At 41.6% G+C, this 27,927-nt stretch overlaps 1 protein-coding gene across 5 annotated transcripts in view; it reads right to left on the bottom strand.

Moving 5' to 3' along the window:
- atxn3 (ataxin 3) overlaps window positions 1–27,927 on the bottom strand; it is a 59,746-nt gene that overhangs the window by 16,400 nt on the left and 15,419 nt on the right. For 4 of the 5 annotated variants that reach the window (XR_010975659.1, XM_068038763.1, XM_068038762.1 and 1 more), the window contains 5 exons: window positions 25,556–25,641; window positions 25,266–25,332; window positions 23,116–23,203; window positions 17,232–17,370; window positions 16,695–16,864 (listed from right to left, as the gene is read on the bottom strand). Coding sequence is in view for 4 of the 5 variants with exons in the window: in XM_068038763.1 (XP_067894864.1) it covers window positions 16,695–16,864; window positions 17,232–17,370; window positions 23,116–23,203; window positions 25,266–25,332; window positions 25,556–25,641 (550 nt within the window). In the remaining variant the exon portion in view is untranslated. The remainder of the gene's footprint in view (window positions 1–16,694; window positions 16,865–17,231; window positions 17,371–23,115; window positions 23,204–25,265; window positions 25,333–25,555; window positions 25,642–27,927) is intronic. The other variant, XM_068038766.1, reaches the window with a different exon arrangement.

The raw sequence follows: 27,927 nt of genomic DNA, 5'->3' as shown, positions 1-27,927 counted from the left end.
GGGAGGAAACCGGAGCACCCGGAGGAAACCCACGCAGACACAGGGAGAACTTGCAAACTCCACACAGGCAGTACCCAGAATCGAACCCGGGTCGCTGGAGCTGTGAGTCTGCGGTGCTAACCACTGCGCCACCCAAAAAGCTAAAACATTTGTTTACACCTGCTAATTTAAATCCCAAAATGATCCGAGACATTTTGTTCTCTACTACATTACTCTAATTGCAATCCTCAGCATGAAACAAGCCTCCCTGCAGATCCCAACCACTCCTCTCTTGCTATCATGAACCACTGATCTTTTGATACTCTTTCCTTTAGCTGCCACTCTTAATATACTTCCAGACATAAGAACTCCTCCGGTTTACTGCTAATCCCTTTGTGATTACGCAAAGTACCTAAAGAAAAAGGTAACCAGAGAAAACCAAGCCTATAATGGGCCTACGCTATAATCGGCCACCACGAAATCTGTCAACAAAATTAGACTTCCTAGATTCAAATAAAATATTTTTTTATAACTCAAGTGGTTAAAAAAAAGCTGTGTGCTAATCCACAAAGTCTTTGTTTTCTTTTTGAGTAACCATTCAATTTCCCACGGCATTGTACATGGTAAGTCAGATAACATGGTCATACTCTTGTTGGCTTCAAGTCTTTGTGTAGCTGTTTCACTCACTCTCTTTCATTTTTCTTCTGCTTTTCTCCCCCTTAAATTTTGCTCTTGCTTTTCTGTGATTATCACCTTCTCTCCTTTTCTTCCTTCCTTTCACGTGGAATGGTATGGCAAGGAGAGGAAGTCACAAACAGCTAAAGGTTGCATGTTACGGTGGCAGTTGTGAAAAAAAATGTAGTCCTCAGCACCCCCATTCCCACCTCATCCCCTAATCACTCATGAAGGTCAAACCTGTTTTGCCATTCAATCAGATCACGGATCATCTGTACCGCAACTCAATTTACCTGCATTTGCTCCATATGCCACAATATCCCTATCTAACAATCTCAGTCTTTAAAATTTCAATTGACCCACATCTTTTTGGGTTCCAGATTTCCAATACCCTTGTGTCAACATTGCTGCCTGATTTTCCTCCTAAATGGCCTAGCTCTAATTTTAAGGTTTTGCCCTTTTGTTTTGGATTTCCCCACCAAAAAGAAATAGTTTTCTGTATCTACACTATTGAATCCATTAATCATTTTAAATACTTCAATTAGATCATCCCCCAATGTTCTAAACTCAAAGGGATATAAACTAAATTTATAGAACAGAATAGAATAGGGAATGGTTACAGCACAGAAGTCTGTGCCAGGTCTCCAAGAGCAACTCAACTAGTCCCATTTCCCTGCCTTTTCCTCGTAGCCCTGCAAATTTCTCTTCAGATAATTATTCAATACCTTTTTGAAAGCCACCACACACTCAGGCAGTGCATACCAGATCCTAACCACTCGCTGCGTAAAAAGCATTTCCTTTTTTAATTTTTTCGCAGGATGTGGGCATCGCTGACAAGGTTGTTGCCCATCCCTAATTGCCCTTGACAACTGAGTGGCTTGCTAGGTCATTTCAGAGGGCAGTTGATTGCTGAGAGTCTGGAGTCACATGTAAGCCAGACCAGGTGAGGACAGCAGATTTCCTAAAGGAAATCAGTGAACCAGATGGGTTTTTAATGACAATCGATAATAGTAATGGTGCCAAGAAACTGAGGCAGACTTTCAATTCCAGATTTTTTTTTATTTAATTGAATTTTATAATTTATTGAATTTAAATTCGACCAGCTGCCATGGTGGGATTTGAACCCAGTACCCAGGGCATTACCTGGGCCTCTGGATTACTAGTTCAGTTGCCTTTGGTTTTTTACTATTCACCCTAAAATCAGTGACCTCTGGATCGCAACCCTTCTGCCAATGGCAACAGTTTCTCCTGATTTACACTGTCCAGCCCCCTCATAATTTTGAGCTGCTCTGTCAAATCTCCTCATAACCTTCTCCTCTAAACTATCCTTGTAACTGAAATCCCTCAACCCTGGAACTATTGTTACGACCGAGGCTGGAGGAGTGCACTGTCTTTCTCTAGTTTCACTTCTCCACGGTCACAACATATATTTAAATGTTTTATCCAGTTACCGATACGGCCAATCTATACTTTATTTCAGTTTCAGAATAAAATTCACCAACCAGGTTTCTTTAATAAACAAAATTATTGATTATAAAACAAGACTTATTCAATAAAGATGCAAAGCTTAACACACAGGTTGAAATATGAAAATTCCCTTCTAAATTAACCCAACACACACACACAATGGTTAAAGAAAAAATAAAGAAGTTTTCTCTTTACAAAAGAGATCTCTTTACAAAAAGGACAAAAACATACTGTGACCAAATACTTGTTAATTCTTGAAGAAGAAAGGATAAGATATGGGATGTCCCAGCTGGCCCTTTATTCTGGTGTCCAAATACGTATACACAGCTGTCACTGGGATCTTTCAGAGCAGTTCTTTTCAGGCAATGTCGAGGATTAGTCTGGCAGGCTTTCCAGGAGAATCACTGCATCAGGGGTTTCAGCTATCACACTGGATTCTTGGGGTTTCTCAAAGACGTGGAAAAGGATGAGCTGGTGGCTTCTCTCTAAGCAGGTTTACCCCCAACTGAACCAAAACAATATCCAAAAATGAAACCAACTCATGACCACCATAAATCTGGACATGTCACTTCTCTGTAAACAACTCCCCAAGTCATCAAGCTTCCTGCCGTTTACTTATACCACTCTGCCACCACCTCTGCTGGGTCTGCCGTGCAGGTGAGACATGACATACCCAGGGATGGCGATGGTGGTGTCTGGGATATTCTCTGCAAGATATGATTCTGTGAGTATGACTATGTCAGGGTGTTGCTTGACCCGTCTGTGGGACAGCTCTCCCGTGGGAAGACACAGGACTTCCAGTAAGGGTTTGTTTTTACACAATGTCCCAAGTCCTTCTAGTGACCTTTTAAAAAAAATAACCAAAGTCCAGCACCCATGGAATATATTCAGTCTTTCAAAAGAATCAATTTCCACAATTTTTTAAACATGAGTCCTCAAAAAATATTTAAAAATGGAAGCACTTCCATAACACCATTCTTGCAAATCTTTTCTGCACCCTCTCTAATCCCTTCACATCCATTCTGAAGTGTGGTGCCCAGAATTGGACTCACTACTCCAGTTGAGGCCGAATCAGTATTTTATAAAGATTCACCATAATTATTCAATTTGTTTCTCTCTTAAGTGGATAACCTCATACTTCCTCACATTGACCTCCAACTGCCATAGTTTTGCTCAATCATTTGAGCTGACCTAATTCCATCTACATAACTTTTTAACTTACTACTCATATCTACTTAACCTACTGTACCACCTAACTAGAATGAAACCAGACAAGCCACCCGGTAACGACCTAGGCACTAGAAATGACAAAGGCAAACCCCAGCCCTGTCGACCCTACAAAGTCCTCCTTATTGATATCTGGGGACTTGTGCCAAAACTGGGAGAGCTGTCCCACAGATGGGTCAAGCAACACCCTGACATAGTCATACTCACAGAATCATATCTTGCAGACAATATCCCAGACACCACCATCGCCATCCCTGGGTATGTCATGCCCCACCTGCACGGCAGACCCAGCAGAGGTGGTGTGCAAAAGGGCACAAAATGTACTCTGGGTCGTCAAAAACCTTTACCAATAGTAGCTCGGTAGCACCACTACTGACAGAGCCCTAAAGGACATAGCTGCTAGACTGGGTTTGCGGCAGGTGGTGAGGGAACCAACAAGGGGGAAAAGCCCACTTGACCTCGTTCTCACCAATCGACCTGCTGCAGATGCATCTATCCATGACAGTATTGGTAGGAGTGGCCAGCTCTCCTTGTGGAGACCAAGTCCTGTCTTCACATTGAGGGTACCCATCATGTTGAGTGGCACGACCAACATGCTAAATGGGATAGATTTTGAATAGATCTAGCAACTCAAAACTGGGTGCCCATGAGGCGCTGTGGGCCATCAGCAGCAGAACTGTATTTGACCATAATCGGTAAACCCCTCATGTGGAAAATTGCCCAGGTTTGTCCTGTGCACAAAAAGCAGGACAAATTCAACCCACCCTATCAGTCTACTCCTGATCATCAGCAAATGTGATGGAAGGGATCATCGACAATGCTATCAAGCGGCACTTGCTCAGCAATAACCTGCTCACTGATGCTCAGTTTGGGTTCCGCCAAGGTCACTCAGCTCCTGACCTGGCCTTGGTCCAAACATGGACAAAAGAGCTGAACTCAAGAGGTGAGGTGAGAGTGACTGCCCTTGACATCAAGACAGCATTTAACCGAGGATGGCATCAAGGAGCCCTAGCAAAGCTCGAGTCAATGGGAATCAGGGGGAAAACACCCCGCTGGTTAGAGTCATTCTTAGCACAAAGGAAGATGATTGTGGTTGTTGGAGGTCAATCATCTCAGTCCTAGGACATCACTGCAGGAGTTCCTCAGGGTAGTGTCCTAGGCCCAACCATCTTCAGCTGCTTCATCAATGACCTTCCCTCCTTCATAAGTTCGGACGTGGGGGATGATCACTGACGACTGAACAATGTTCAACACCATTGGCATCTCCTTAGATACTGAAGCAGCCCATATCCATATGCAGCAAGACCTGGACAACATTGAGGCTTGAGTTGATAAGTGGCAAGTAACATTTGCGCCACACAAGTGTCAGGCGATGACCGTCTCAAACAAGAGAGAAGCTAACCATCTCCCCTTGACATTCAATGGCATTGCCATCGCCGAATCCCCTACTATCAACATTTGAGGGGGTGGGGGGCACCATTGACTAGAAACTGGACTGGACCAGCCACATAAATGCTGTGGCGACAAGAGCAGGTCAAAGGCTAGGAATCCTGAGGCGAGTAACTCACCTCCTGACTCCCCAAAGCCTGTCCACCATCTACAAGGCACAAGTCAGGAGTGTGATGGAATACTTTCCCCTTGCCTGGATGACTGCAGCTCCAACAACACTCAAGAAGCTCAACACCATCCACGACAAAGCAGCCCACTTGAACAGTACCCCATCCACCACCTCAAACATCCACTTCCTCCACCACTGACACAGTGGCAGCAGTGTGTACCATCCAGAAGATGCACTACAGTGACACATCAAGGCTCCTTCAACAGCACCTTCCAAACCTGTGACCTCTACCATCTAGAAGGATAAAAGCAGCAGATGCATGGGAACACCACCACCTGCAAGTTCCTCTCCACCATTCTGACCTGGTACTATATTGCCGTTCCTTCACTGTTGCTGGGTCAAAATCCTGGAACTGCCTTCCTAACAGCACTATTGGTGTACCTACACCCCAAGGACTGCAGCAGTTCAAGAAGGCAGCTCACTATCACCTTCTTGAGGACAATTAGGGATGGGCAATATATGCTGTCCTAGCCAGCGACGCTCATATCCAACGAATGAATTAAAAAAAAACTTGGTCTCACCTGTAACTCTCTATTCCTTTGGCCATATATGGTGAAAATAAATGGCTCTCATGCAGATCCCTGGAGAACACCCTGTCACATTGATTGGCAGGACGTGACAGAGAACAAACCCTTTATCTTTACTCTGTCTCATACCATCCCAACCAATTACCAAATCATGTCACAATCTTACCTCCAATTCAGTGCACTATTTTTGATGATTTTTTTTTTGATTTTGCTGATTTCTTCTATAGAACCTTATTAAATGCCAAATAAAAACATAAACAGAGTTAATGTCTCAGACCGATGATCTTTTGTCAGAAGGTCATCGACCTGAAATGTTAACTTTGTTTCTCCCTCTATGTTGTTCCCTGATCTGCTGAGCATTTCCAGCATTTTTTTTTCATTTCAGATTTCCAGCATTCGACGTATTTGGCTTTTGTATTCTTATCAAAGGTAATCTGAGGTCCATACAGACAACATTCATAGACACTCCCCTATCCACAACGGTAGTGGCTTCTTCATAAAATGTAACTAGATTAATCAAACATAACCTACCCTTCACAAATCCATGCTGACTCTCTGATCAGCTCATACTTGTCCAAATGCTCAGCCATTCTGTCTCTGATGATAGATTCCAGTAATTTCTCCACAACTGATATTAAATTGATGGGTTTAAAGTTACTTGGTTTCTCCCTCCCACCTGGGAAATTCTGTGGTCTTCAAATAAAAACTTTATGGAAGGCATTAAAGGAAAATTCAGTGGATAAATTTAATCATGTTATTCTGAAATATAGTTTCATACTTTGTTTAAACAAAAGCGTTAGAAATTTCATTACTGATCAAAAAAATTCAGAAAGCATGGAGTAATTTGAGAAAATTCACTGGCCAGTTTGGACAACCACAGGGTGATCAGCTCCAACATAAATCAAATCTAATGTTTGTCAGACAATGTGAAACAATTAACATTGAAAAGGCCCATCACATCGCCACATATAGGAGTAATGGGTACTGCAAGCACTTGGACGTTTTCAATGAAAAGCAGTTCCCACACACTGAATATATGATAGCGCTTTTTTCTTTTCAATTTTTCCATGCTATGTCCTTCCTGCTGTTGATTGCTACAAAGGTGTTTAAGAGTGGGTTGCGGTGACTGGCATCTGAGTTTGTCTCGTTGTAGGAAAGCACCTGGTTTCCATCTGGCATTTGCCCATTTCTACAAGGTTGATATTAAGAATTCCTGAAGGTATCCTAACATTTTGCAACATCATATGCTACAGCTCCAACATTCCATACTTTGGTGAATATTTAAATAGGAAGTTGTATATTTAAATTAAATATGCTAATTTTAAAATCTGTTTTACAAGTCAATACATTCTTGTCAAACTTATGGAGTGAAATTCTTCTTAAAAATTGCAGAATGGAGGTTGATTTCAAAATTAAATTTCTTTAGTTATGAAGAGAGACTAGAGAAATTAGGGCTTTTTTCATTAGAACAGACCAGGGTTAGAGGAGATTTAAAAGAGTTGTTCAAAATTATGAGGGGTTTTGATAAGGGAAAAATTATTGGATGGGAAATTAAGATCAATAAACGAACTAAGAAGTCAGAAGCTTTTTTAAAAAATGCATAAAGTTGCCTTAATACAAAGAGTAAGGAAAACAGAATCCATAATGATCTTTAAAAGTGAAGTGGATAAATGTGAAAAAATAAACATTTAAAAAGAGCATGGGAGAAAGGGGATTAAGTGGAAATCTGTTTGAGAGCCAGTGTAGGCATGATTGATGAACGGTCTCTATATGTGCTGCAAAATTCTATGATTCTATCTCCCCGACTAACAAATTCTCTGGAATTCCTGGCTTTGAAATTTCCTGATAATGCAATTATGTTTGTGGATTGTTAATTATGGAAATAGAGGCAAAAGAGAAATTTCACCCACTATGTTACTTATTAGCATTCAACTAGATATTTAATACCATTTTACAATTTTAGATTATTCCTGAGGGAACCATTTTGAGATATGCCTAACTGATTCCCTTAATTTAATTGAAGTAATCCAGAAATATATTTCCTTATGTAGACATGATTACACTTCAACAGTGATTAGATGAAAACTACTAGATACTACTTTTTAAAAAAAACTATAAATCTCTGCAGTTAGCTTCGATTTTTTAAAACTATTAACAAAGCTAAACATAAAAACATAGTTTTCATGTTTTATTTTTGAATCACTTATAGAACAGAATAGCAATGAAACCTCTCCCCCTTTCGAGACTGTATGTACATACGGTATACAGTACAGCTTTGCTCTCTTTCCAGTCATGCAGGGATGTGAAGTCTATCACCTTCTTTTGTACATTTCTGTTTCAAAGGATAAAAACTATTTTAATCTTCTGTAAGTCCAAATAGCATACAGTAACTGTAGAAATATGGCAATATAAATTTCTCATCAAAAATAAAACAGAACAGTAGGACCAATGGAGATTTACTATTCATCTTGCTCTTTTTACAGGAAGAGCATCAAAATCATTTAGACAAAATGAGGAGGTAAACTTAAATTGGCAATGTCCCAAACTCCAAATTGAAGATGATGAATTGAAAGAGGGAAAAATAGGGCAAAATGTGAATGCTCCACACCGTCACAGCAGTTTTCACTCCACATACTTTAGCTGTTGTGGGCTGAGCATATCACAACTAAAACAAAAAAGGAAAAAAAAAGACTCGTACTTATAGCACTTCTCAACTTCAGGACGTCCCAAAGCACTTTACAGACAATAATGTACTTATAAAGTGTACTCACTGTTGTAATGTGGGAAACATGAAGCCAATTTGCACACAGAAATCTCCTACAAACAGCAATAAAATAAATGACTAGAACACCTGTTTAAGGTGATGGTTGAGGGATAAATGTTGGCCAAAGTACTGGGTGAACTCCCCTGTTGTTCTTCAGGTAGTGCAATGGGATCTTTTACATCCACCTAAACTGGCAAACAGGGCCTCAGTTTAAAGTTTCATCCAAAAGACAATGCCAGTCACGATTATGTGGTCAAGTGTCTGGAATAGGGCTTGAACCGCAACTGTCCGTCTCTGACGTGGAAGTGCTAGTAATAAGCGGAGGCGGATATCTACAATATGTAAAAATTTGAATGCAGGAAGAGGATTGCTGTTTCGCTAAGTGCCGCACCCCACCCCCCTCACACAACTACCCATTGTACCTTTCTGTGTAGCTTTCCTGGAAAATAAGGCTACCACATCAACGTTGCTATTGCTGGCAGCTACATGACAGTAGCCTACAGCGACAGGCCCTATGACTTTCTTTGTGCCCCTCTGATGAAGTGATTCGCTCCTACTTGTCCATATTGGGAACAGCTGAAATCAGGAACTAACCGTACAGGATTCGGAGATGCAACCCTTTGAATCACAGAATTGTTACAGCACAGGAGGAGGCCATTTGGCCCATCGCGTTTGCACCAGCTCTCCAAATGAGCAATTCACCAAATGCCATTCCCCCACTTTTTCCCTGTCACCCTGCACATTCTTCCTATTTAGATAACAGTCTAACACTCTTTTGAATGTCTTGATTAAACCTGTCTCCACCACACTCTCAGGCAGTGCATTCCAGATCTTAACCACTCGCTGTGTGAAAAAGTTTTTCCTCATGTTGCTTTTGCCAATTACCTTAAATCTGAGTCCTCTCGTTCTCGGTCCTTTCATGAGTGGGAACAGTTTTTCCCTATCCACTCTGTCCAGACCCCTCATGATTTTGAATACCTCTATCAAATCTCCACACAGCTTTCTCTTTTCCAAGGAAAACATTCCCAACTTCTCCAATCTATATTCATAACTGAAGTTCCTCATCCCTGGAACCATTCTCGTGAATCTTTTCTGTACTCTCTCTCCAATGCCTTCACATCTTTCTTGAAGTGCGGCACCCAGAACTGGACGCAATACTCCAGCTGAGGCCGAACTAGTGTCTTCAACAAGTTCAACATAACCTCCTTGTTCTTGTACTCTATACTCCTGTTAATAAAGCATACAGTATCCTAGGTTTTATTAAATGCTCTCTCAACTTGCCCTACCACCTTCAATGACTGATGCACATATACTCTCCGGTTAGAAGCACATATTCCTCCCAATGGGCAATAATTCTATGTTTATCATTTCATGTTAACTCTACAAGTGCTGCTCGCTGGGTAAGCAGTATACTTCTACAATTAAAAAGTATTTGAGTTGTTACTGAGGTAGGCAAGAGCTAAAAGCTGCAATATGCACAAGGATGCTGTGTGTTAAAATCAGTGAATAAATGAGAATGCCTACAACAATCCTGATATGCTGAACGTCTGACAGATTGCGTTATCGGCAAAAAACATTCAACAGTGTTGCAAGAGGAAACTTTAGATTATCTATCGGCCCCCATGGTAAAATCATCAATACTTGAATACTTTATTTGACACTGGAAACAGCCCAGTTAAATTCCAGGAAAACCACTGTGAGGGCAGGAAGGAGTCTCGGGAATGGCACTGCATTTTTCCTGCTTGATTCACAGAACCACTCCAACGTATAAGTGCAGTGGTTTCATTAGTGCAGACAATGCATCATATTGCTCAGACCACGATTTCAGCTTTCTCTCAGAGTTGAAACAAGGTATAAAATACTGAAAGGTCATCAACCTGAAATATTAACTCGGTTTCTCTCTCCACTGATGCTGCCAGACCTGCTGAGTATTTCCAGCATCCCAGCAATAAAATGCACATACTTATATCATTCCAGGAAACTTATTTTCTGAAAGCATCACACAAAGCTACCATAATAGGGTCAGAGTCATATATGGCACAGAAGGTGGCTATTCGCCCCATTGAGTCCATGCCAGCTCTCCACGGAGCTATGCAGTCTGTCCCACTCCCTGGTACGATGCCCGTAGTCCTGAAAGTCTGTTTCTCTCAAGTGGCCATCCAACTTCCTTTAAAAATCATTGATCGCCTTCACTTCCACCGCCCTCATGGGAAGCAAGTTCCAGGTTATTACCTCGTTGTGTAAAAAAGTGCTTCCTCATATTCCCTCTGCATCTTTTGCTCAAAACCTTCAATCTGTATCCCTTAGTCCTTGTACTATTAGTTAATGGGAACTGTTTTTCCTTGTCTAACTTATCTAAGCCTGTCATAAATTGTACACCTCTATCAAATCTCCCTTCAATCTCCTTTGTTCCAGAAGAACCCCAGATTTTCCAACCTAACCTTGCAACTAAAATCTTCCATCCCTGGAACCAATCTGGTAAATCTCCTCTGCACCCCCTCAAGAACTCTCACATCCTTCCTAAAGTGTGGTGACCAGAACTGGACGCAATACTCCAGCTGGGGCCTAATTACCAAAATAGGTTGGGTCAGACAGTTTTCTTGTTGCAAGGTGAATAGAATATCCGAATTACTTTTGGCTATACAGTATTTGTCATTCTAAATTTTATCAATTATAGTCTCAATAATAATGACTGGCTTAGCCATCACGACATAAGCTAAAACCTGTAGTGATCACCTGTAGGATCTTACTCTGAAACTAAGGATCTGAAATTTAAGCTCAAAATTAGCATGTGCTGAGAAACATCGCTAATCCTCTCCACAAAAAAATCTTTAGGAACAGCTTAGTAAATCAATATTTTACGGATGTATAAAACAAAGTAAAATTCCATGCAGTCAGTTGGGATAAACAAAAATACTGCATTGTCTGTGTAACAGAACTGAATTCACCATTAATTAAGACTAGGGAACAATCTCCATGTATTAGGACAATGCCACAAATAACCTTGTATCAGAATTGGACTTAGTTTGTTTTCAAATTTAGCACGTTGTAATAAACATCGGGTGTGAGGATTTCCACGCCAACATCACTGCACAATTTAGATATTTAAAGAGTAAATCATCAGACAAGGCTCACGGTTACAAAAATAATAAAAAGGACAAAACTAAAGGCTCTGTATCTGAATGCACACAGCAGTCAAAACAAAACAGATGAACTGATAGAAAATAAAAATAAGGAAGTACCATCTGATAGCCATTTAGGAAAGATAGGAAGCTAGGAAAAGGTGGAGGTGTGGCTCTGTTCATTAATGATGGTATAAGCACAATAGAGAGGGATGACCTAAGTTCAAGAAAAAAAGAATGTAGAAGCGGTTTGGGTAGAGATGCGAAATGATAATGGCAAGATGTCACTTGTGGGCGTGGTGTACAGGCCCACCAACAGCAAGCACAGGGTAGGACGGGGTATAAAGGAAGAAATAATGGGTGCTCATCAGAAAGGTACGCCAATAATCATGGGGGATTTTAATCTACATATAGATTGGAAAAATCAGATGGGCAAAAGTAGTCTAGATGAGGAGTTCATAGAACGTTTTCAGGATAGTTTCTTAGAACAGCACGTTCTGTTCTAACAACCAGAGAGCAGGCTATAACAGACCTGGTATTGTGCAACGAAATATGACTAATTAATGACCTTATAGTGAAAGCGCCCCTAGGCACTAGCAATCATATGATGATTGAATTTTACATTCAGTTTGAGGGAGAGAAGAGTGGGTCTAAGACTAGCATATTAAACCTAAAATAAGTACAATTATGAGGGCATGAAAACTGAGCTAGCAAAAGTGAACTGGCAAAGTAGGTTAAGGAATAGGTCAACAGAGATGCATTGGCAGACATTTACGGGGATATTTCAGAGCACATAGAATAGATACCAGTTCCAAAGTGAAAGAAAATTCCAAGGGGAGGACCCACCAACCATGGTTAACTAAAAAGTTATAGTATCAAACTTAAAGAAAAAGCATATAATTGCACAAAGCTGGATGGCAGGTCAGAAGATTGGATAGAATATAAAAAGCAGCAAAGAACTACTAAAAGATTAACAAGGAGGGAAAAATTAGAGTATGAGTACGCATTTTGGGAGGACTAACAAGGCAAGGGAATAAACAATGGATGGTAGGACCCTAGGAAATACAGAGGGTCAGAGGTGTACTTGTCTATAGATCACTGAACGCAGCAGCACAGGTAGATAAGGTGGTAAGGAAGGCATATGGGACACTTGCCTTTATTAACTGAGGCATAGAATATAAGAGCAGGGAGGTTATGATGAAGCTGTATAAAACGCTAGTTAGGCCACAGCTAGAGTACTGTGTACAGTTCTGGGCACCACACTATAGGAAGGATGTGATTGCACTGGAAAGGGTACAGAGGAGATTCACCGGGATGTTGTCCGGGCTGGAGCATTTCAGCTATGAAGAGAGACTGGATAGGCTGGGGTCGTTTTCCTTAGAGTAGAGAAGGCTGAGGGGGGGACCTGACTGAGGTACACAAAATTATGAGGGGCATTGATGGGATAGATAGGAAGCAACATTTTCCCTTAGCGGATGGGTCAATAACCAGGGGGCATAGATTTAAGGTAAAGGGCAGGAGATTTAGAGGGGATTTGAGGAAAAACATTTTCACCCAGAGGGTGGCTGGAATCTGGAACACACTGCCTGAAGGGGTGGTAGAGGCAGGAACCCTCACAACATTTAGGAAGTATTTAGATAAGCACTTGAAACGCCATAGCTTACAAGGCTATGGGCCAAGTGCTGGAAAATGGGATTAGAATAGATAGGTGTTTGATGACCAGCAGACAAGACGGGCCGAAGGGCCTGTTTCTGTGCTGTATAACTCTATGACTCTATGAGAGAAAGCTGGCAAGAAATATAAAGACAGATCTAGATATTTTAAAAAAAAAAAGAGTTAACAAAGTGAGCATTGGTCACGTAGAAAGCAAGTCTGGGGAATTAATAAGGGGAAATAAGGAGATGGCAGATGAAATGTACAGGTATTTTGCATCGGACTTCACCATAGAGGATACAAGCAACATCCCAGAAATAGCTATAAATTAGGAAATGGAAGGGAGGGAGGAACTCAAGAAAATTACAATCACCAGGGAAGTGGTACTGAGCAAATTATTGGAGCTGCGGGCTGACAAGTCCACGGGTCCTGATGGACTTCATCTAGGGTCTTAAAAGAAGTGGCTAGTGAGATAGTTGATGCCTTGGTTTTGATTTTCCAAAATTCCCTAGATTCGGGGAAGGTTCCATTAGATTGAAAAATAGCCATTGTAACTCCTTTATTCAAAAAAGGGAGGGAGACAGAAAGCAAGAAACTATAGGCCAGTTAGCTTAACATCTGTCTTAGGGAAAATGTTAGAAGCTATTATTAAAGACATTATAGCAGGGCACTTGGAAAAGTTCAAGGTAACCAGGCAGAGTCAACATGGTTTTGTGAAAGGGAAATTACATTTAACCAATTTATTGGAGTTCTTTGAAGAAGTAACATGTGCTGTGGATAAAGGGGAATGCTAGATGTACTGTACTTAGATTTCCAGAAGGCATATGATAAGGTGCCACATAAAAGTTTATTGCGGAAAATAAAAGCTCATGGCGTAGGGGGTGACATATTGGCATGGATAAAAAATTGACTAGCTAACAGGAAACAGAGTAGGCATAAATGGGTCATTTTCTGGTTGGCAAGATGTAACGAGTGGTGTGCCACAGGGAACACTTGCAGGGTCTCAACTTCTTAAAATTTACATAAATGACTTGGATGAACGGACCGAAGGTATGGTTGCTAAATTTGCTGATGACACAAAGATAGGTAGGAATGCAAGTTGTAAAGAGGACATAAATAGGCCACAAAGGGATATAGATAAGATCTGGAAAATGAAGTATAATGTGGGAAAATGTGAATTTGTCCATTTTGGCAGGAAGAATAAAAAAGCATATTATCTAAATGGTGAGAGATTGCAGAGCTGAGATGCAGAGAGGTCTGGGTGTCCTAGTGCATGAATTGCAAAAGGTTAGTATGGAGGTACTGCAAGTAATTAGGAAAGCTAATAGAATGTTATCACTTATTGCGAGGGGAATTGAATACAAAAGTAGGGAGGTTATGCTTGTTATACAGGGCATTGGTGAGACCACATCTGGAGTATTGTGTACCGTATTGGTCTCCTTATTTAAGGAAGGATGTAAATGCATTCGATGCAGTTCACAGAAGGTTTACTAGACTAATACTTGGAATGGGCAGGTTGTCTTATGAGCAAAGATTGGACAGGCTAGGCTTGTATCTGCTGGAGTTTAGAAGAGTAAGAGGCGACTTGATTGAAACAAAGAAGATCCTGAGGGGTCTTGACGGTGGATGTGGAAAGGATGTTTCTTCTTGTGGGAGAATCTAGAACTAGCCATCACTATTTAAAAATAAAGGGTCGCCCATTTAAGACAGAGATGAGGAGAAATGTTTTCTCTCAGAGGGTCGTGAGTCTTTGGCATTCTTTTCCTCAAAAGGCAGTGGAAGCAGAGTCTTTAAATATTTTTAAGGCAGAGGTAGATAGATTCTTGATAAGGAAGGGAGAGAAAGTTATTGGGGGTAGGCGGGAATGTAGAGTTGAGGTTACAATTAGATCAGCTATGATCTTATTGAATGCAGGAGCAGACTCGAGGGGCCAAGTGGCCTAGTCCTGCTCCTAATTCATATGTTCGTATGTCCATAATAATTATGAAAGCAAAAAGCAAACACTGAAATGCTCACATTTTTTGTTCAATTATTGCACCCATGCTTTTTTGCAATGCACTGGATTATAGTTACCAGTAATAAAACAAATCAGCATGAATTCCCTTTTAGAATCATAGAATGGTTACACAGCACAAAAGGAGGCCCTTCAGCCTGTCGTGTCTATGCCGGCTCTCAGCAACAGCAACTCACCTAGTCCTACTCCCCCGCCTTTTCGTGTTAGCCCTGCAAAATTTTTCTCTTCAGAAAATTATCCAGTTCTTCTTTGAAGGCCTCTATTGAATCTGCTTCTACCACACTCTCAGGCAATGCATTCCTCATCCTAATCACTCATTATGTAAAAAAAAGTATCTCATGTTGCCGTTGCTTCTTTTGCCCATTACCTTAAATCTGGTTGTCAATTCTTCCACCAACAGGGATAATTTCTTCCCATCTACTTTGTCCAGTCCCTTCATGATTTTGAGCACCTCTATCAAATCTCCTCTTAACCTTCCCTGCTTCAAGGAGAACAGTCCCAGCTGCTCTAATCTATCCATGTAACTGAAGTTCCTCATCCCTGGAACCATTCTCGTGAATCTTTTCTGCACCCTCTCTAACGCTTTCACATCCTTCCTAAAGTGTGGTGCCCAGAACTAGACACAATACTCCAGTTGAGCCCAAAACCAGTGTTTTATTAGGGTTTATCATTACTTCCTTGCTTTTGTACTCTTATGCCCCTAAATATATAAAACCCAGGATCCCGTATGCTTTATTAACCACTTTCTCAACCTGCCCTCCTACCTTCAATGATTTGTGCACATATACCCCCAGATCCCTCTGCTCCTGCAACCCCTCTTTAGAATTTATATTTCCTCCTCTCGTTCTTCCTACCAAAATGAATCACTTCACACTAGTCTGCATTAAATTTCATCTGACACTTGTCCGACCATTCCACCAGCCTGTCTACATCCTCCTCACAGCTCACAATACTTCCAAGTTTTATGTCATCCGCAAATTGTGAAATTGTGCCCTGTACACCCAAGTCTAAGTTATTAATATATAAAGCAAAGAAGGGGTCCTAAGATCAATGGAACCCCACTACATACCTTCCTTCAGTCCGAAAAACAACCATTCACCATTACTCTTCGTTTCCTGTTACTCAGCCACTTTGGTATCCATGCTGCTACTTTCCATTTTATTCCATGAGCTCTAATTTTGCTGTTATGTGGCACTTTATCAAATGCCACATGCTTGCTTCTTGCAGCAAATGCAGAAAGATATACAAATAGAACTAGTTTTATTCATAGTTCAAAGGAGATTTACTACCAGGTGAAGGCGTTAGAAGTTGTATTGTTGTCTGTAACTTGAATATCTGACATTTGAAAGGAAAGCTTGCAAATGCTTTTCATGTCTCTCAAATGTCTCATCGGAATTATTTAGAAATGTAGTAACTGCTATTTTGTAGGCAAGTGCAACAACTATTTTATGTTCGGCAAGATCCCACAAACAGCAGCAAGATGAATGCCCAACTAGTTTTCTTCCATGGTTGATGGAGGAATGTTGGGCAGGGCGGTGTTCTAATATAGTGCTAAAGGAGCAAACAGACAGGGCCTACATTTAATTATTATTTAAAGGACGATACTTTCAATTGGATAATACTGCCTCAGTGGGACACCAACCCTCACCTTGCATGCTGAGGTGAATTGCTCTTCGTAGGTCTGCTTCTTCATCTTCTGTCTCCATGTGCTGACGGCTTAGTGTCAATGCCCGCTGCAGATTTTCATCATCTTCATCCAGAACACTTGTAATTGATTTAGTTATATCAACCGCTTGTTCCCAATCATTGCTCTGTACCCTATAAAACACGATTAAATAAAATTAATGGCCAGAATCTGCTGTTGATGAATACACATGCAAAAGCCTCTTACAGTTGTTTCATTTTTCCTGAGTATTGATTACATTCCATATACTGTTAATCTAATACAGGATATTTTTCTTCCTTCATTAGTCTTTTCTAGTGCTTATTATCCACATTTTGCTTTCTGAAACATTCTTGATCTTAGTTTGGGGAAAGGGTCCCTGTAATAATACAGTAGTACTAGGAGTGCTGCCCCTCGGGAAATTTACATGGCATAACAGGCTCAGAAATGAGGCACATCAGGTGTAGATTATCTTACAAAAAGAAAAAAAGAAATAATTTGAGCAATTTTATTCCTCAGTACCTCTGACCAATTTCTGTTCGCTGATTTGCCTCCTCTCCAATTAACTTTGGCCTCTCTCGTTGCACCACTCTCATCCTTTTTAGTAATTCATCAGCTTCGCACTCTGGCAGTTCTCCTCTTACTACAAATATCGAATAACCTGGAGAAATTATGCAGTTAATCAAGAATATGGCATCCTGGACTTTATAAAATAGAGGCATAGAGTACAAATGCCAGGAAGTTATGTTAAACCAAGATAAAAACATTAGTTCGGCACTTAGTTGGAGCAATTATGGACATCACACTTTAGGAAGGATGTGAAGGCTTTGGAGAGGGTACAGAAGAGATTTACTAAAATGGTTCCGGGGATGAAGGATTAGAGTTATATGGATAGAGTGGAGAAGCTGGGGTTGTTCTCCTTGAAGCAGAGAAGGCCAAGAGCAGATTTGATAGAGGTGTTCAAAATCATGAAGGGTTTAGATAGACTAAATAAAGAGAAACTGTTTCCAATGGCTGAAGGGTTAATAACGAGGGGGCACTGATTTAAGATGATTGGAAAAGAACCAGAGGTGACATAAGAAAAAGTGTTTTTAAGCAATAAAGTGGTTAGGATTTGGAATGCACTGCCTGATAGGATGGTGGGTGCAGATCCATTAGTAGCATTCAAGTGGAAATTACAAAAACACTGGAAGGGAAAAAGAAGTTGCATGCATACGGGGAAACAACAGGGGCGTGGCACTAACTGGATTGTTCTTCGAAAGAGCCAGCACAAACTCAATGGGCCAAATGACCTCCTTCTGTGCTACTCTATGAAATTAACCATGACTTCTCTTTTTATGACAAACTCCTGGTCAACCATCTTAAATGAGATTATTCAGACACAAAACACAAGCTTCTCTTCAGATAAACATCCCAGGTTTAAAATCATACTATACCAACTGTTTCACTGAACCTCGTAAAATAGCTAATTAGTCAAGATAAAGGAACAGTGGGATGGTTCCATATGGCATAACAACTAAATGGGCCACATTTCATAAGAATATTTTTGTGTCAAGCAGAATCATGATTAAACAATGTCCTACACAACCACTTTCTTTATGGCAAAAAGATTTGTACATTTATAGAAAAATCATCTGCAAAATCCAAGCCCCCAGCAAAAAATCCTTGGCACTAAAATTCAAAAACTCTGGCACGAAAAATCCAAGTCCCTAAGATGCAAACAATCTATCCCCTTACATTAGAAATTTTAAACAAAGTACACTAAGAATGCCAGCTTGGCTCAGTCTAAAACACCATCTCCTCGGGATCATAAGGTTGTGGGTCTGAATCCCACACCAGGGGCTGAATTTTACGAAAGCGCCGCATTTCGCAGTGGTGCACTCTAAATACAGTCTGCATCCAATGCAGATGCGCCGTCCGTGTCCCCGCGATATTATGCGCGGGGGCTCATTTAAATACAGGGGGCGGAGCAGCCGGCCCCGATGACTTAAGGGGGCAGCCATTTTTAGAGGGCTGCAAGCCCTTCAGTAGCCTTTTAAAATTTAAAGGTCCCGAGCTCCAGGATGTAATAATACATTGTCAAGTCAGATAGAAATCACTGCTCCCACCCCCACAATGGGTAAATTAAACATTAATCGCCATCTTCCCCCATAATAAACCTTTAATAGTATACCGAACTTTCTCCGGCAAAATCTGTTCCCTCTGACCCTCAACCCCTTTCCACCATCCCATTAGCCAGTAAAGATTGTTTACCCCACTCCTCCCGCCCTAAAAATTCTATTAGTCCCCCCTCCCCACCAGGTTCTCGCCCGGAGTACGAGCAGCAGCCATAATATCGGCGTGGGACGGCTGCTGCCTGCAGGTAAGTTTATTTGCATCTCATTTGGTACAGTTTGCATATGTATATGAAGGGCCTGCCGCCTGGCGGTGGGGGGGGGGGGGGGGGTGGGTGGGGAGGGGCCGCACTGAGGACATGGCAGGTCGAGGCGGGCCTCTCCCTACAGGATTTTACCGGCCCCCACGCCACGACCTGCGGTGTTGAGGGGCCAGTAAAATTCTGCCCCAGGTTTAGAGATCATGAGCTGAATTTTATTAGCGCACCGCACATCGTGACGGCATGCTTTGAACTTGATGGCCTTCCAACACGGAAGCGCCGCCGCTGAGCCTCCACAATATTTTGTGCGGGGCTCATTTACATGGAGGGGGCGGACTACCCACCGCCGATGACATAGAATGGTGACTGCTGCCTCCCCGGAAATGGCATCCAGCGCCACTGCGCAGGCACCAGCGCCATTTTTAAAGGGTTTCAATCCCTTAGAAGTCATTTAAATGTTTAAAGGGACAGGTTCGTTTAAAAATTGAAATAAAAATCTGTTCACACCTGCAATCCCCTCTCCCACCCCCCACAATGAATAAACAGTTAATTTTTTGCCCCATCTCCCTCCCCCCCCCCAAAAAAGTGTGTTCACTCACGACCTTTTCCCCCCGAACTTTATTCCCTTCGACCCTAAGCCCCTTCCCACCATCCCCGCACCAACTGGAGCGGTTTTCACCGCTCCCCCACCCCTCCTGCCCTGACAATTTCAGTCCTCCCCCCTCTCCGCCAGTGTCTTGCCTTGGAACTCCGTATGGAGTTCCAAACGGTTGAGAGTTGCAGCTGTACCCATAATATCGTCGTGTGACCAGTTAAGTTCATTAATATTTATTTACATGAATTTTAGTAGGGAAATGAAGGCCCAGCTGCTTGGTGGCGGGGGGTCCGCACCGAGGCCTCACTGGCGCCAGTAATATGCAGCAAGGCCTTAGTGGCGTGGTGGGTCATGGTGGGCCTCTCCCGCAAGCATTTTACGGGCCCCCCTGCCACAAACCATGACTTCGAGGGGCTGGTAAAATCCAGCCCCATAAATCTAGATGATACAGCAATGCAGTGATGAAGGAAGAGCAGCATTATCTTTAGTTGGGACATTAAACTTAGGTCTGCTCATTTAAAGATCCTGTGGAATTTTTTGAGAAAGAGGAGGGAGTTACCAGGTTGTCCAGGCATGCCTTGTGCCCAAAAAGCAAGACAAATCCAATCTGGCCAATTACTGCCCTATCAGTCTGATCATCAGCAAAGTGATGGAATGGGTCATCGACAGTGCTATAAAGCGGTACTTGCTCAACAATAACCTGCTCACTGATGCTCAGTTTGGATTCCACCAGGGCCAGTCAGCTCCTGACCTCATTACAGCCTTGTGTAATGGACAAAAGAGCTGAACTCTAGAGGTCAGAGTGACTGCCCTAGACATCAAGGCAGCATTTACAGAGTATGGCATCAAGGAGCCCGAGCAAAATTGGAGTCAGTGGGAATCAGGGGGAAAACTCTCCAATGGTTGGAGTCATACCTTGCGCAAAGGAAGGTGGTTGTGGTTATTGGAGGTTAATCACCTCATTCCCAGGACAACACTGCAGGAGTTCCTCAGGGTAGTATCCTAGGCCCAACCATCTTCAGCTGCTTCATCATTTACCTTCCTTCCATCATAAGGTCAGAAGTGGGGATGTGCGCTGATGATTGCACAAAGTTCAGCACCATTCGTGACTCCTCAGATACTGAAGCAGCCAGAAGAGGCTTGGGCTGATAAGTGACAAGTAATATTTGTGCCACACGAGTGTTAGGCAATGACCATATTAAACGAGAGAATTTAATCATCGCTCCTTGACATTTAATGGCATTACCATTGCTGAAGCCCCCACTATCAACATCCTGGGGGTCACCATTAACCAGAACCTGAACTGGACCAGCCACATAAATGCTGTGGCTACAAGAGCAGGTCAGAGGCTGGTAATTCTGCGGTGTGCTACTCATCTCCTGTCTCCCCAATGCCTGTTCATCTACAATGCACAAGTCAAGAGTGTGATGGAATACTCTCCACTTGCCTGGATGGGTGCAGCTCCAACAACACTCAAGAAATTTGACATCATCCAGGACAAAGCAGCCCACATAACTGACACTCCATCCACCGCTTTCAACATGCACTCCCTCCACCAACGCACAGTGGCAGCAGTGTGCACCATCTACAAGATGCACTGCAGCAACTCACCAAGCCTCCTTAGACAGCACCTTCCAAACCCATGACCTCTACCATCTAGAAGGACAAGGACAGCAGATGCATGGGAACACCACCACCTGCAAGTTCCCCTCCAAGAAACACACCATCCTGACTTGGAATTATATCGCCATTCCTTCACTGTCGCTGGGTCAAAATCCTGGAATTCCCTTCCTAACCACACTGTTGGTGTACCTATACCCAAGGACAGCAGCAGTTCAAGGCGGCAGCTCATCGCCACCTTCTCAAGGGCAATTAGGGATGGGTAATAAATGCTGGCCTAGCCAGCGATGCCTACATCCCCCGAATGAATAAAAAAAAGTTACCTGACCAACTTTCTTCCTTCAACCTACACCACTGACAAAGATAGACTAACTATTCAGTTGACTACAGTTAATGGAATGCTGCTGGCACAGAATGAATGCTGCATTTGCCTCTACAAAACACTGGCTGCGTTTTGTAAATGCTGATGGTGATAAGATAGCAAGGTTTATTATAAAGACATTTTCCATGACATTGCTTGGTCATGTGCAAATCACAATAAATAAGCAAAGGGAAATGGAAAATGTCACACTGTTGCACTATTCTGAGGCTGAGGCTGAAGTATGCTATTGGGACAGAATGAAGAAGCTTTACTGTATACCCAAATATGCTCTGCCTGTCTAGGAATTCCTTGATGCCAATACAGAGAATCTAAAATCCTTCTGCTCAATGATCACTGCACTCACATGAAAGTAGTGGGGCGGGGGGGGGGGGGAAAGAGGTGAAGGTTGAAAGGAATGAATTTTACTAATGGACAGTCTAATTTACTTTTAGGTGAGACTTTAAAGAGTTATGATTGATCTTGAGAAGTTAGTTCTGAATTTTTGTGACAAAATTATACTCAAATTATCCAATCAACTGGAATCTTCACCTTCAGAAAGCTCTAACTCAATTTGCTTTGTTATTGCTACACACTTCTACAGGTTTATTTTTCTGTCCAATTTCGTCCCCACCTCTTTTATGAAGGAGTTAGCTCCTTGCTGGATTATGGTTCCACAGCCACAAATATGGGCGGCGCAGTGGTTAGCACAGTGGCGCAGTGGTTAGCACCGCAGCCTCACAGCTCCAGCGACCCGGGTTCAATTCTGGGTACTGCCTGTGTGGGGTTTGCAAGTTCTCCCTGTGTCTGCGTGGGTTTCCTCCCACAAGCCAAAGACTTGCAGGTTGATAGGTAAACTGGCCATTATAAATTGCCCCTAGTATAGGTAGGTGGTAGGGAAATATAGGGACAGGTGGGGATGTGGTGGGAATATGGAATTAGTGTAGGATTAGTATAAATGGGTGGTTGATGGTCGGCACAGACTCGGTGGGCCGAAGGGCCTGTTTCAGTGCTGTATCTCTAAACTAAACAAGTCACTGTTCAGTACCTTGCTCAAGTGGCTATTCTCCACATACACGCAAATGGCATGTATTAGCAGGCCATTTGACCGTGAAGACGTCAGTGAAGATTTTTACACTTAGAATAGATAACTTGAACAACAGGTCTTTTTCTACAACTCAAGATATTGTAATCATAAGTATGAGAACATGTAGTTGAAGTATGTGTGCCCTAAAATATGTCTTTCTGTCCTCATTATGAAAGCAATGGAAATCCAGTGAGCAATCACCGATAAATATTTGCATCAACTCTGAAATAATACCCGGAGGATTTATTCATATATTGTTTATAAAATTGTACCTCAAAATAAACAGAAATACTGTTTTCCCTTTAATATTTATCTAGAATTCTACTTTTATTAATAATGAAAGAAATTGCTGGGATATTTAACAAGGGATACCTTCTTGCTGTAACTGAGCCAAGAAGAGGGCGAGGTAAGTGTCGGAGATCAACTCTGGACCCGTCAATAAAGAATTCAGGTTAAACCACTGGCCAGAAAAGAAAGCACAAGTTATTTATTCCATCTATGAAATATTCATTAGAAAAATTCATAACCTTCACATTAACTTATTTTCAAGTACATCTGAAGTTTTTTTTTTAAAGCTCATGCTTTATCCCCTGCCAGAAAATACATGAGTACTAGTGCCACCTAGTGGTAAATCTCTGGTTAAACAGCCTGTAGTTAACCTTCCAAAGCCTGGAAATAATAAGGGAAACAAAGCACAGTCACAGTTATCGCGGCTGAGATTGGTCAACTCAGCAGGTGGGACTGAGCCTGAAATGTTATGGAGGTGGTAGCAGGTGGTCTTTGTGATGTTGAGGATATGGGGCTGGATGCTCAGCTCAATTAAGTAGGCTGCCGACATTGCAAGCAGTGTAGTGCAACCTGAAACAGTGGTCTGAGAGGGAAATGGAGACATTGGCAAGGGTACAGAATTTGTGGGGAGGTTCAAGAACGATGGCTTTGGTCACCCCAGGGTTTAGCTGAAGGTAATTGTAGCTCATTCAAGACTGGATGTGAAGACAAGCAGTCTGACTTCATTGAGGCAGTGAAGGAGCTGAAATGGGTAGTGGAAAGGTAGAGCTGGGCATCATCAACGCACATATAGAAGCTAATCTCATGTCAGCTGGTGATGTTGCCAAGGGACAGTATGTAGATGAGGAAGAGGCAACGGCCAGGGCTAGATGGTTAAGACTCCAGAGAGACAGCACAGTGGCGCAGTGGTTAGCACCGCAGCCTCACAGCTCCAGCGACCCGGGTTCAATTCTGGGTACTGCCTGTGTGGAGTTTGCAAGTTCTCCCTGTGTCTGCGTGGGTTTCCTCCGGGTGCTCCGGTTTCCTCCCACATGCCAAAGACTTGCAGGTTGATAGGTAAATTGGCCATTATAAATTGCTCCTAGTATAGGTAGGTGGTAGGGAAATATAGAGACAGGTGGGGATATGGTAGGAATATGGAATTAGTGTAGGATTAGTATAAATGGGTGGTTGATGGTCAGCACAGACTCGGTGGGCCGAAGGGCCTGTTTCAGTGCTATATCTCTAAACTAAACTAAACTAATGCAAAGGCTGAAAGAAAAGTCATTGCTGGGGAATGTTCTGGCTACAACCAGACAGGTATGAATGGAACCAAATAAGGGCAATCCCACTGAGCTGGACAACAGAGAAGTACTGAAAGATAATGGTGTGGTCGACTGTGTCAAAGGCTGAAGAGAGGTCGAGCAGGGATAATGCACAAGCATCACAATTACAAAGAATATATAATTTGTGACTTTGCTGAGGGCCATTTTGGTGCTGCAGGAGGGGAAGAAACCTGATTCAGGTAGGATAAGGTATGATCTACTGAACCATAACAATATGCAAATGTGTAGTGATATTTTAAAATTATGGCCGGAATTTTACGGCCATCCCAAGAGCGGAAAGGTGGTGGGGGTTGTAGGGCGTGTAATATGGAACGGGAGGCTCTTCCCAACCCGCTCCCACCTCCACTTTACGCAGGGCGGCGGCGGAAAATGGCCTGCCTGCCCCAGGCCAATCAAGGCCCTTAAGTGGCCACTTAAGGACCTCCGCCCGCCGCCACGGGGATTTTACCCGTGGCTGGTCGGGCGGCCCAAGCCCGAGAAATGCCGCCTGACAAAAGCAAAGGTTTGCCAGTTCTAATGATAGGTCACAGAACTGAAACGTTAACTTTGCTTCTATCTCCACAGATGCTGCCAGACCTGCTGAGTTTTTCCAGCACTTTTTGTTTTGTTTCAAATCTGTTTGAAATTCTTTTCCCTCCAGGTGAAGCTTTTTTGTAAAAAAAAAAATAAAAGTAATGAGAATGCCTGAAACAGAAGAAATTGCAGCTATGGGGCAGTGCAACAAATCTAAAACTGAACTTGTGGAATACAGAAGAGTATCTTTTTTAATCTTGAGGTTGAATAAAGAGATGAAACAATTGAGGAAACTATTGGAAAGATTTTGCAAATGTAATGCTCTAATTCTTCCAATATTGTGAAGATGAGATTTAAAATTCTATCGCAGTTCTTTAACATTAAAGAGTGAACTACCTGATTTCCCAATTTTCGCACTGTAAACCAATGTTCTTTGTAGTTGCATATAAATGCCCTTTCAATTCTGTGGAAACAAACATGTGGATAGACTTTAAACCATTTCACAAGATTTGTTGAAAGATATTTTTTTTTCAAAATGGCTAATTCCAAACAAAATGGCTGTTTTTAAGAGAACAGTTTGAAAAACTGAATCCAAAAATCTGAAAATTAAAACCAACATCCACAATAAAAAAAATTCAATCTTAAAATACTGAAAACACACAGTATTTATATATAATGCTTCTTACACTGGATCAATCCTTAATCGCTGATATTCTGGGCTGTTGAAGAGGGTAATCTCTAAACCCCAGACACTCAAGGCTGTACTAATCACCTGTAGAAATAAAATTGCTTTGAAAGTTCTTTGGATTTTATAGTGGAACCCATTTAAAAATGCATAATTCAAAAAGCAACATCTGATTTTAACGCATGCAAAAATCTATGCACTAACTATGAGACATACAAATCCTATCATCAGGACTGCTACTGACTGTGTTGCGTATTTGCAATTATTTTCCCAATGGAAGGAATGAGAGTGAAACTGATTGTTTATACTTGGGCTATACCTCTTTACATTATTTTGTGTGAACACTCTAAAAACATGTAGTCTAATGAATAGGGAATTTTTTTTTAAACAACTGAATTATATACTGAAATATAAATCAATTCAGTATCAAATGGCAACAATTAAACCTGAAAATGTGAATAAAGCCAGATGTTCCCAACTTTGAGCTAACTCTAATCAAATGTCCAAATTCACTGGGCTTGTGCTTTTTCCCTTTAATTATGAAATCCATTGTGTTAAGCAATTTGAGTTTAACAGTCTCACAGTGTTACACAATTTTCAATTTCTTTTACAATACTTTTGCAACATCCCCTTTTGCAGGCTTGCATACAAACATAGGAACAGGAGCATGCCATTCAGCCAGATCATGGCTAATGTGATATTCCTTGATAGCCTTATTGTTCATCTTAGATTTGAAAATTTCAATTGACCCAACATCTACAGTTATTGCTACGAGTGGTGGGGGAAGAGCAAAGAATTCTAGATTTCCTTTAAACTGTGTGTAATAAAAGTGCTTCCTGATTTCACTCGTGAATGTGATAGCTCCTTGTTCTGGATTCCCTCACCAGAGAAAATAGCTTCTCTGAAATCTACCTGATTGAATCCTTTTACCATTTTAAGGTGAACTTAAAAACTTGTAAAATAAAGTTCTCTTCCATTTCCCCATCAAACCACTTCATGCCTTATTGATCAAAAGAATATTAGCATGGCAGGATCCTACTGAATCCAATTAAAAGAGGCTTTGGAGAAGGTGAAGAGGGTAACCAGGAAGATACCAAACCTTAAATCTCTTAGTTATGGGGAATGGCTCCAAGAGTCGCATTTTAGACAAAGGCGCATTTTTGAAGGTTTTAAAATGATGTAAGATCGGATACATTTTGATTCGATATATTACCTGAATTGGATGAGAGATAGGCCAAAGGTCATGCCTATAAAATCTATAGGCAAGGTAGATTGGATGCCAGGAAGAATTTCTTTTCATGGCATAGTCCTTTAAAAGGAACTCGATAAATTCTTGAGAGAAGAGGTAATGTGTCATTGTAGGGGGTAAAGTTGCTAATTAGTTGGATTATAATGGGCCATAGGGAAACCAGAGTCTTTTGGAGCATTGCTGGATTGCTCTAGGAAATTGGAAGAATTCCCTGAATTGCCCATTGTTGCATTAACTGCAGGTTTTTTCCTTCTCAATAGAGATAGCATGGTTAAAGGTTGGATGAATGGTATAAGAAGTTTCATCTCTAACTAAGATTAAGAGGGGAGTAGGGTGGTGGGGAAAGGATTGGTTCATCCAAAAGAAGCACATCAGAAAGAGTGAGGGTAGCTTTTGCAATTAGCTTTCAGAATTTTGCATTGCATCAACTGTCACTTAGAGGGCAGGCAGCTAAATAACTCAGGCATGCTTTTCCATCTGATCGACACATCTTTTGGCACCTTCCTAAGGCAACACCTCTAAAATGGGACATTGAGTGGAGTGCGGCAGGAGAGAACAAGTTTTTGCTCCACCACTGCATGATTATGATGGTGCCACAATGCTAACACATCATGCTATTCAAACATTAAGCTACTTCTAATCTATCCTTCATCTGGCAAACAGAACAAGCACTCAAATGAACAACTGAAGTTTATTCAGCCTGAATAATTTTCTCTCCAGTAACATCTTTTGTTTTCTTTATAAACAAATATAAAATGCTAACATGCAATAGCTAAGGAGATAAATACGGGCTACAAAGCATTCCTATCATATTTGGATATAACCAAATTTGACCAAATTCGCATTCCCAACATAAGTGTACATTAAAGTACATTTGAGAATATGTTTGCAGTGATTAATTACTACCCGCATAGCAATGAGGCACATCACTGGAACTACCAAAATTGCTATTTATTTAATCATTGCCTTCAAATCTTGCCTCCTCACAGGACAAGTACGTTCTCTTGATTTCTTCACTAGTTAAAGCTGTTAATTTATGACTTGTTGAGGGGTGTCAAGGCAACCCATAAAAATTAATAAAAGCAAAACACTGCGGATGCTGGAAATCTGAAAGAAAAACAAGA

This window comes from Heterodontus francisci, chromosome 9 (genome assembly GCF_036365525.1).
Source record: "Heterodontus francisci isolate sHetFra1 chromosome 9, sHetFra1.hap1, whole genome shotgun sequence".
Lineage (NCBI taxonomy): Eukaryota > Metazoa > Chordata > Chondrichthyes > Heterodontiformes > Heterodontidae > Heterodontus > Heterodontus francisci.
This window is presented reverse-complemented; position numbering and strand designations above follow the sequence as displayed.